Here is an 11,905-nt window from a genome sequence, read left to right as displayed (position 1 = left end):
ATTTGTAATTTTTTTTTAACACCAGCGGGATATGAGCGGATGATTTGTGAGATTCCATGACTGTTGGAGCAGCTGCCCCCGGTAGCTTCAAGTGTATACGAGGTGTACATGTGAGGTTTGTCATTTTTATTATTTTTTTAACGCGGATCTTCAACAAGCAGGATGGATATAAATCCCCAATTATCAGAGTGAAACTGAGCTGCTAAAGTGATTAAAAAAAAAAGAAGAAAAAAACTAGGCTGCTCTCTTTCATACAAAGTAGAAATAAACTTTCCAATTCTTTTTCTTTGTAAAGCGTCTCCACAAGATTTCATTATATATATATTTTAGATATTGGATTTCACTTCCTGTTCAAAGTGTTCTCTTTTTTCCGCCCACAGATTTTATTTTCACTTTTGTGTGTACATAAAACACATAACACGTAACACTGAAATAACAATCATTCAACTGAAGGTAGGGCCTGTGGGGTAGTCAGGACAGCGTTTCGAATGAAATCGTTTTTGCGTTCTCGTTTCAGAAAGGTTTTGCGTTTACGCGGCAACATTTTGACAACTACGCCTGTTTACATGGCAACAGCAGAAACACTGAAAATGATGTAGTTTTTATGTAGGGCCACTAGTGGGTGCTGCAGTTTGTTTCTGTAATGAAACCACACCAACTATTGCCATTGACAATGGTGAGTACACGGACATTTTATGGACAGACGACAAAGTTGGATTGCTATTACGACTGACTTTCAAAACTACTAAGTCCCAGTAGAATATGGACTGGGAGTCATGACACTCTGGGGGCAAACAGTTGTTGTTATTGTCCATCTACTCGTGCATGTGCAGGAGAGCTATTAGGCCATGGTACGCATGTGCAGTAGCCGCGCTTCTGCCAGCTACAAGGAGACAGAGCATTTTCAAAAAGTTGTGTTTTCACCCGTTTACACCACAACGGAGTTGGACCGTTTTCAAAAAGTTCCACCAGGAAAATTTTTTTCTAAAAACTTTTCAGTTACTTGAGCACTGCTGTCGTAAAACGCATCTTTGTGATGGATTTCTTTACTGCTGCCAAGAGAATCTATATTGTTAATATGTGTGTGTGGTTTGGCATTTTGTTTGCACTTAATACAGGGTGTAATAAAGTATCAGATCTGATTATTGCAAATAAATTCTACCCATTTTTGTGACTGCGTTGTAGTTTGCTGGTTTTCATATTGGATTTTTATTTCAGGGGACCGTCACACAAGTTGGTTAATCTGATAACAAGAGGGGTGGGCTCTTGAACCAAGAAATACTAATTAAAAGCAGTGGAATGATCCAAGTCCTGCTGTTTTTGCATATGTAGTATGTGTCCACAGGTAGAGCGAGTATCTATCAGACGAAAACAAAACACACAAACGGACTAGGAAAGTACTAGTACAGACAATTTTATAGAAAAGTTAATCAGGAAACGATGTAAAATAGCTAAATGGCATATTATCAGCACAAACAGATGCAAAGCAAACAAAGCGAGATACAAAATAACCACAAACTATATATAATTGCTTGACTTTGTATCAGATGTCACCGCTATCTTAGAAGCAGAAAGCAAATAAGCTTATTGAGTGAAAGCAGTTAAATGAGTCGGCTCGTGCTGCTTTGCATATATATTATAGATAACAGGTGTGAGGTCTCGAAACTAAATATCTAACTGCAGACACACCGCACACTGCTGTCAGTGAAACATGACTGGAGGCTGCTCCTCAATGATAAAGGACCCTCTATGCAAAATGTCGGCCCGCCCTCTGTTTACAAAACATAAGAAGCCCGCATGACTTGCGTCTGCCTCCGTTTGAGTCATACTTTACAAGAAATGATCCTTCGTGTCTTTTTCACCCTCTGGGGGAGAAAACCAAATACAAATACATGGAGAGTCAGTCAGCCGTGCAACAAGTCGCCGCTCTGGGTTCAGTTGTTCAGTTGTTGGACTGAAAAAACCCAACACATGTTGTTGGCAAAACATGAAGTTTTGCATCTCAGGAATTTGGAAACAGCAACAACAACAACGCAAAAATTAAAACTCACAAGTTCAAGTTTATTGTTACTCGGTGTACTCCAATCTCAAATATACACAGAAGGTGATCAATATATAAAAACAACCAGAAATGAACATAAACCAAATGCAGTGAAGATGCACAACAACTTATAGGTTTACAAAATTCAATGGAAAAGGATCTTAGGAAACTACAAACAACAACAAACCAATATGTCTACAAAAATAGTTCATGTGAGTGACACAGACAGGAACATATTAATTTATGCACCTTTGATTTGGCTTCATCTACTTGAGGGTTATGGGGGCTGGAGGTGATCCCAGCTGACAAGGGGGGAAGGCAGGGTTCATACTGGACAGGTAAATTGTGTATTTGACAAATATCCGATTCCGCTGTCATGTAAACAAGGGAAGATGTGTGTCGATGGTGGAAACGCCTGTACTGCTTATGCACAGTGCGATTAGATGGACAATCGATGGTGGCCTCCAGAGTGACTTGTCCATATTGTCCTGGGACTCGGTAGTTTTAAGGCCCGGAATTACCCGTTATAACAATCCAACTTGGTCGTCTGAAACGCTGTCATGTAAATGGGGCCTGAATGAAGCAAGACAAGACACACACAAAAAATTAATACTTACATTGTATGACTCTAAACACACAAATTCAAGTCAGTGTGATAAAAAAAAAAAAATTAGAAACACGAGAGGAAGAAGTGCAAACCTGAAACAAGTATTGCAAACATCCACACAAGCAGCAGAAAAGAGACACACGTGTTGAAACGAAAACTTAACCACAACTTGACGACTTCCTCGACGTGTCTTCAGCTTAGTGTATCCATAACTTCAACAACGTGGATTTCTCTCCCTTTGACGCGACATTCACAAAGCAGATAAGAGGACCTACCAGATCTGGGCCGTGTTCACGCTGAGCGACAGGAAACCATAAACGGCCTGTTTACAGTCAGTCTATTTGAAACACAAACACCTGGGTGTGCTTTCTTTCACCTCTTATCAGCACTCAAGAGTGCAAAATGTGAAATTTCACAACTCTGAAAAGCCGAGAGCAAACAGCAGCTGTAACTGTCAGAGACGTTAAAAAAAAAAGAAGAAAAAAAAAAGAAAAGGGAAACCTCTTGGAGGAGGAGGTGTTGGAGTAGATGTGGTGAAGTGTGGCCCGCTGCCACGCGGGGGGAATTCCTCACAGCACAGGGGTTAGGATTACAGAGACGCTGGCCGATCGCACATTGTCTTCATGACTCTCCTTTGCTATATCAGTCAGTCTCCAATTAACAGGCCGCATTGTCTGCAGGATTAGGAGCGGCGGGACCAGCCCCGCTGCAGCGCCCAGAGATCTCGCAGCAACTGGTGCGGGCCTTAATCCTGCTCTGCATGTGCGCCAAAGGCCGAGCAAGTGGGAGTTTACCATAATCCAGGTATCACATATCCTGCAGCGGGAGGGACTTGAATTTTAGTGAGCTGCACTTGAGTGGAGGACTTGAGGAATGTGGAGGAAGACGAGCTTAACTCTGGGATTTCGTATTGACTCAACTGAGAGATGCATTGAGAGAAGTGTTTGTTTCTTTTCATTTCCTTATTTTATAAATTAAGAAAAAACGCCCACATGTATCTGTTATTTAAACTTTGACAAGTAATTATTAACAACAGCAATAGTTTAATTGTTTTCTTAATGTTAGAATCACTGCACAAAAATGAACAAGTTTAGTTTTTTGATTTTCTATTTTGTTTTTATTATCTTTTTACACTTTGGCTCATTCTGGAAACAACCGTATGATTAAAGAGGCCCTTTGTAAAATCTGAGTCACACTTCTGATATACCTTGGTTGACAGTTTTCAGGCACTTTAGCCATCGTCTGTTCTTGTTCTCGCCCAGACTGGACCGCATGAGTCTAGTAGCAAAGAGCTTCAGCCATTGTTGTGTTAATGATTCTTCCAGCTGTTTCTTTGGGTGACTCTATACACCACCCTGTGGCAAAAACTAGTAATGCAAGACTAAGACCCCGTTTACACAACAATGTTTTCGAGTGAAAATGGAAAACTTTCAATGCGCTTTGGGGGAACCGTTTACATGACAATGGTGCTCGGAGCCACTGAAAGCAACTTTTAGAACTTTTTCTCTGAAGAAACTGGGAAAACACAACTTTTCTGAAACGCTGCTACTGCGAATACGTGCCACGGCCGTAGGAAATAGCTTTTCTGCACATGCGCGAGTGTCATGACTACCAGTCCATAGTCTCCTGGAAATGGGTTGTTTTATATTTGAGAGTCACTCCTAATAATGATCCAACTTGGTCGTCTGTCTGTATGAATATCTGTGTACTCACCATTGTTAATGTTTGAAGTGTGTGCATGTGTGTGTGATTTCATTTCAAATCCAATGGCCTAAGTCAATTATTCCGCTCAGTTTGTTTTCATTGGATTATTAAGGATATATTTTATTTGACTGGCACTTTTTCCACATAACACAATGGTACTTTGATGATGTTAGTTGAGTAAATTTTATGATTTCAAGTATCATGAGGCAGGGCCAAGTTTCCTCCTCTGCGTGGAAGTCATATGTGATCATCAGATCGTGACGCTCAGATAATTTATGATCATCCTACATTAACAATATCTCTTATTGTGAACGCAGGAAGTCTGCAACATGTGATCTTGTGTTGAATCAGGTGGTAATCACAATCAATCTCTGAGATAGTAAGACTCTTTATTTAGATTTCATGGTGCATTTATCAGATTATGTTGTCCCATCTGCTGGTGAAGTGTCTTAATCTTTCATCACTATGATCTCCCTTCATCCCTCCAGCTTATCACACCCTGCAAATATCCTGAAAGGGAAAGATAGCATCTTGTATTGTCTAAAAAAAACCTTTAATCTAAGAGATATGGAGACAGATATTTACATCTGGACGCTGGTCTTCAGCTCATTTGTTACTGCCCCCAGTTGGTCTTTACTTGTGTTACGATAATAATAATAATAATAATAATAATAATAATAATAATAATAATAATAATAATAATAATAATAATAATAATAATAATAATAATTAAAAAAAAAACATTCAAAAGTCTCATGAGCAAATATATCTTCGACATCAAAATCTCTGCACCGGCGTTGAGGATTGAAACAGTCTGATAACCGTCAGAAATGGTTCACGGTTCCAGACAGCCTCATAAAACTCATTGGCATCAACGTACAATGACGGCGTCATGGTGGGTTTTTTTCTCAATGCAAATGAGGACACAAATAGTTTACAAGCTTCACCACTGACAGTTCGTTACAGCTCAGAGGAAAGTTGACGTTTCTGGTCGAACCACTGCGACTTATTGCACCCTAAAAGAGAAAAACTCTCCACAAGCAACTAAAAAAATGTAATTATATCCCCATAATGCTCAAAAACAAAACCGCTACAGGACATTTTGGTTTTGTCTGAATGCAATAACGTCTCCTCTTCGCTCACATAAGTGTTTTTTTTTTTTGCATGTTTGGCGTAGGGACACTTTACTGGCCTGGCTGTGAGCTGAGATGATGTGGTTGAAGCCGTCATGTGGCTCATTCTGGCGGTGAACCGCTGGATCTTGTTGAATTCCTCGCTCAGAAGATGACTTTAAAAGAACAGGAGGAAGAGGAGAAGGGGGCTCTGAGGAAGGCTGCGAAGCATGTCAAAGAGCAGGGGTTGAAAACTCCTTGTGTGAGACGCTGGTGCCTCTCTAGGAAAACAAGACGATCCAGGCAGCCTGTTGTCTGCCTGAGTTTGTAGGGTTTGTAGGGACACTGGTTTAGTGGTTTGCACACTTGTAGAAAGAAAGTCTCCAGTTTGAATCAAGTGTCAAAGAACCCAAACCGACTGTGATAAGTTCATACAGTAAAGTCAGTATTTAAAGTGGGGGCAGAGGCGGCAAATATTTTTAGTTCAATCACAAAATATTCGAAAGCCACAAAAGTTTGACGAAAAGTAGAAAATTAAAGATATGAGCTGCCATTGAATTATCATAAAATCTTTGGGAAAAGTGTAATCCTCATGTTAATCATACATCTTTCATAATCCATAGCTTAAAATGTAGATGAAGTGGAAAGCTTTCTCATCTCGTCTTATTGACACATGTCATTTAATCTGTATATCAGTGTAATGAGTCATTTGAAACAAACATCCCATAAATGTTCCTGTTATTACTTCATACACAGACTTTGAAAACCTTGCAGAAGCAAGGCTGATTTAAATTTGTAAAACAACAAATTCTTTTCACATTTCCTATAACAAACAGGGTGAAAGGAGGAATTACCACATATGGTCTGTACTTTTGTGCAATAAATGAATGAAGGAATAAATCATGTTTTATATTTCTATTGCTGCAGACCTGCATCTGACTGAGTCATTTATACTAAACTATCCTCACATGCATGTTTTTGGACTGTCAGAGGGGAACCACACACGAAGGACATGCAAACTCCACACGGAGCGGCCCAGCAAGGACTTAAACCCACAACCCTCCTGCTATGAGGCCAAAGCACTGAGCGTCACACCAACGTGCAGGAGACACAAACATACATGGAAACATATGAATATATATAAGGTGACATATCGAGTTTTAAATATGTCTGTTGAAAGTATAGAAGTACTGCGGTGTCTATATGTCCAACTAAAAAGTCAATGTGTCTACTTGTGTGTCTTGAAAGTGCTATATAAACAAATGTATTATTATTATATCATTAATATATAACGTTTTGATCTACTAATATATGTCTATCCTTATATGTCACTCTGCTCTCCCCGATACTGTATGTCGACTTATCTATAAATATATCTATCGAGATACGTTTGCTTATCTACATAAATTTGTCTATATATGTTTATACGAATAAATACCTATATCAATGTATGGCTATGTGTGTACTATATGTTTACATCTGCTAACATGCCACTCCATGTATGTCAATGTGTCTACTTCAGTATGTCCACATATCTACTAGTGTATGTCAATCTATATATGTTTGTGTCTATACTTATATATGTCTACTTATATAGTGTGTACTATACCCAGATTTCCTAATCTATTTATATCTATATAAGAAAAACTAACTAAGCGAATCATGGTTTATTAATCCCCTTGCAAAAATTCCTTTGCCTGTATTCCCCATTCCTACTTCTTGGATGCTTTGGGCAGCAACATGAGGGGCTCCTGGTAGCTGATAGGGGTCAATGGTCCAGCTCAGGGACTCAAGGGTGACCTCTCCACAGGGGGATATATGTTTTTCCATCTACTTATATATGTCCACTAATATATGTCTGTCTATCTATATATGTCAATGTTTCTACTTATATATATTTACATATCTACATATCCATGTCTGTCTGTCTATTTATATGTCAATGAATGAACATATAAGTCCACCTATCTGCTAATGTATGTCTATTCATACATGTCGATGTGTTTAGTTACGTACATACGTATCTGCAAACATATGTCTTTGTTTCTACTTAAACGTCTACATATCTACTAATATGCCTATGAGTTACTTATACAGTTATTCTCATCTACAAACATATGTCTATGTAAAAATGTCCCAGCACGTGGATCACGTGACTACATTGCTATGGCAACCTCTCTTGTTTGCGGACATTACTCCCGAGCAGGCTTGCGGCGAATATGGTGGGTAAGCTCCGAGTTTAACTGCCGGTGATTCAGCATTTTAACTTCATTGTCTCAGTGTGGCGGAGTCGTTTCTGGTCAGCGGTCTGCCGCTGAGCTTTCTCTGTGTGTCCAGCCTCCGAAGCAGAGAAGAAGCAAGGCGAGCTCCCGGTCCTCTGCTGCGGTGGTGGACGGAGTGTCCACCAAGGACATGTCCAAGGACCAGGTGAGGACTTCCCTCCATCACTGTGACACACCAGAATAATAATAATAATAATAATAATAATAATAATAATAATAATAATAATAATAATAATAATAATAATAATAATAATAATGGCTGCTCAAATGATCCATATAGAAAATGTAAAGAATGAAAAACTAATAACATGGTGTGAAAATGTGTCTCACATTTCTCTTCAAAAAGATATTTGATATTTCCATCTAACTCTGCCTCCGGCTTCATGGTCTCAGTGTGACTGAACCTCTGGTTTGCATCACATTCAGAGTCAATCAGAAGCAGGCTGGGGCGAGAAGGAGAAGCTTTTTACTTTTTAGATTCACTTTCAGTCGCGGTTTGATTCCACAGGAGAGGAAAAGAATAAAAGTTGTGTCTTTGTTTAGTTACTGAAGAGTGTTGCTGAACGAGGCGAACAAGGTGTGTTTGCAACCTTTATGTCCAAAAGAGCCCTTTTCATGATTAACAACCCAATAAAATTTGTCTGGAGCCACAAAACATGTACATTTTCTGAAACAAAGAAAAAACATCTTTAAAAAAATGTTTATACAAACAAAAATGTAGTTTGCACCCATAACGTGTCATAGGAACTATTTAGAGTTTATTCCAGTTCCAATGCAACTGCCGCTGGTGGCTCTGGCCCCTCTGGAGCTGGAGCTCATGCTGCCTGTGCTCTACAGCTGTGGGAGCAGGCCATCCTGCTGCAGGAGGAGCTGGCCCGAGTCCGCGAGGAGAAGACCAACTTCAAGCTGGAGCGCGATAAGAACCTGTCCCTCTGGGAGATCTCCCAGAAGAGTTTAAAGGAGGTGGAGGCCCAGCTGCGGAGCAGGCGATGGGAGAAGGAGGAGGCCAAGGAGCGCCACCGCGGGGAGATCTCAGTGAGCCGCCGTCGCATTTAAGAGCAAACTTGAACTGGTTGTAAACCAGAAGTCAGAACTGGTCGCGTTGTAACACGATCGGATGCTGAACGGTGACCTCAGCCCGACCGCTCTGCTTTCAGAGCTACGAGCTGAAGCTGAAGCACGTTCAGTTGGAGCAGCACGACGCCGTAACCGGGCTGAAGCTGGACGCCGTGACGGCGGCCTCTGAGGTCCAGGATGGACACACCCAGTCGGTGCTGGAGCTCCACAGGCGTATTCAAGACCTGAAGGCCGACCGCCGGGAGAAGATAGCTTACAATGAGAGGCGCCTGAAGCAGCTGAAGCTGGTGAGACGTTCACAATCGTGCGATTCACCGACATTCGACAAAACGTTTGCCGTCACCCTTAAATAAAACCTGAGAGCGTCTTTGACTGATGAAGCTTTCAGTCGCTTTGTGACTCTTCATCATTCACAGGAACAACAGATGGAAATAATGGAGCTGAACAAAGATTATAAGAGCAGGATGCAAGGTAAACAAATCACCTGTAAACTCCCTCTGAATCAGCTCCTCATGCTGCTCCTTAACCCTCCTCATGCTGCTCCTCAACCCTCCTCATGCTGCTCCTTTACCCTCCTCATGCTGCTCCTCAACCCTCCTCATGATGTTCCTTAACCCTCCTCATTATGTTCCTCAACCCTCCTCATGCTGCTCCTTTACCCTCCTCATGCTGCTCCTCAACCCTCCTCATGATGTTCCTTAACCCTCCTCATTATGTTCCTCAACCCTCCTCATGATGCTCCTCAACCCTCCTCATGATGCTCCTTAACCCTCCTCATTATGTTCCTCAACCCTCCTCATAATGCTCCTCAACCCTCCTCATGTTGCTCCTCAACCCTCCTCATAATGCTCCTCAACCCTCCTCATGTTGCTCCTCAACCCTCCTCATGTTGCTCCTCAACCCTCCTCATGTTGCTCCTCAACCCTCCTCATGATGCTCCTCAACCCTCCTCATGCTGCTCCCCTTCAGAGATGGGGAAGATAGACAACGAGAAGATGTGTTCTCTGATTGCGACGGAGGATAAGAAGACGAGGGAGGAGCTGGAGGAGGTGGATGAGCGCATGAGGCTTCATTTGTTGGAGGTGGAGAAGAAGAACGAGCAGAAGCTGCAGGACGCCTCTGAATATCAGCCCATTCTGCTGAAAGTCTCCCGGCTGCAGGTGAGACGTCGCTGAGTCAGCAGGGCGAGAGTTCCTGACGGCGTGAGCTGTGTGCAGTGTTTGGCCAGGTCTCGTTGTTCTCCGTCATGGTGGTGTGGCGTGTGGTGCAGGAAGAGGAGCAGCAGGTGCAGGAGGAGAACGAGGGATTAGACAGGAAGCTGAGTGCTGCGAAGGAGGAGCACGATCGTCTGACTCAACGTGTGAGAGACATTCAACTCAAAGGCCCCGAGCTGCAGAAACATCTGCAACGACTCCAGGATGCAGAAGCTGTGAGTGAAATGCACACACGCACACACACACACACACACACACACACACACACACACACACACACACACACACACACACACACACACACACACACACACACACACACACACACACACACACACACACACACACACACACACACACACACACACACACACACACACACACACACACACTAACGCTGTGTGTCCCAGAGGAATCGAACTTGTGGAAAGTCGATCGACAAGGAGATCAGAGATCAGACGGTGAAAGACGAACTGCTGCAGCAGGCCGTCGAAAAGGTGTGTGTGTTGGTACCTTCTGTTAATCTGTGTGTCTATTGTGTGTGTGTGTGGGTGTGTGTTCTTACCTACTGTGTGTGTGTGTTGCAGGTGCAGCTGGAGTGCGTTGAGCTGCTCAAGTCTCACCAGTCTCAGATGTTAGAGCTGCAGGAGCGTCAGAGCCCGAAGGAGACGCTGCTTCACAAGAAAATGGCCGCCCTGACACACACACTGCAGCGGCCACAGCTGGAGCTGAGTGTGTACACACACACACACACACACACACACACACACACACACACACACACACACACACACACACACACACACACACACACACACACACACACACACACACACACACACACACACACACACACTCTAAGTGTCCAGGTCAGGGTTTGATTCTTCTGTGTGACCTGCAGGAGGAGCAACGGGAGGAGCAGTTCCAGAGACTCTTTAGGCCACCAACTCGTTCTACATTCACTGCGCCTGTTGGAGTGTGGCTCATGTCGAAGTGCCCCAGTGGATGGACTCCATTGGTGTGTGAATGAAATCAACTGTAACACACACACACACACACACACACACACACACACACACACACACACACACACACACACACACACACACACACACACACACACACACACACACACACACACACACACACACACACACACACACACACACACACACACAATAAAGCATTAAACCTGTTTTAATATCCAGAGTGATTTCTAACCAACAGTAATTGAGGAGTATTTCTAAAGATCATGGGAGTGATGACAAACTGAAAGACCATCAGCTAACGACAACATTTCATTACATTCCCCTTTTCACTGAACATGTGTGTGATAAATGAAGGAAAAAAAAAATGCAAGACAGTGATTTAATATATCTCACTCTCACCCAAGAGGGGAGAACTCCACATTGTTGAGGTTGGCTTATTTAATCTGAAGGCGATCTGGAGCTCATCCCAGCAGACTACGATCACCCGTCATTCTAACAATCACACATTCATCTCTCGGGACAAGAGAGAGAAATCGCCTCAAACACAAGTGCAGAGCTCAGATTTGTTTGTTCCTTCACTGGGACGATGGGATGTTGGAGTCGCAGCTGTATGAAGACTGAAAATAGGACGGTGAGCTTTACAGTTTTGGTTTACCGCCACCGCTCCCATTGTGCCTCTGTCAGCAGCGGACGACCGTTTCCAGTGAAGCTTGAGGAAGCGTCAGAACCAAACCCTGCTCAGCATTAAACACACCAGGTTAAAGAAGGGAACGATGGACGAGGTGGTGCCGAGAGAGATGGAAAACAAAACTCGAAATAATAGATATTAGAGTGAAATTCCTAACATTGGACACAAACGTTACTCTAGATGACAGGTAG

The 11,905-nt window shown here is 42.6% G+C and overlaps 1 protein-coding gene across 1 annotated transcript; it reads left to right on the top strand.

The window, feature by feature from the left end:
- Positions 1-7,235: 7,235 nt before the first annotated feature.
- LOC308124328 (dynein regulatory complex subunit 4-like) lies at positions 7,236-10,976 on the top strand (the record flags this gene model as incomplete). Its single annotated transcript, XM_080487247.1, has 10 exons — positions 7,236-7,259; positions 7,802-7,891; positions 8,584-8,781; positions 8,904-9,110; positions 9,240-9,294; positions 9,793-9,983; positions 10,094-10,252; positions 10,469-10,534; positions 10,625-10,769; positions 10,939-10,976. 10 exons carry the CDS (start codon positions 7,236-7,238, stop codon positions 10,974-10,976), a joined length of 1,173 nt encoding a protein of 390 aa, XP_080343373.1.
- Positions 10,977-11,905: the final 929 nt, after the last annotated feature.

The sequence above is a fragment of the Lipophrys pholis genome (genome assembly GCF_963383615.2).
Source record: "Lipophrys pholis genome assembly, chromosome: 19".
Lineage (NCBI taxonomy): Eukaryota > Metazoa > Chordata > Actinopteri > Blenniiformes > Blenniidae > Lipophrys > Lipophrys pholis.
Note: the sequence above shows the minus strand (reverse complement) of the source record. Positions and strands in the feature narration are given on the sequence as shown.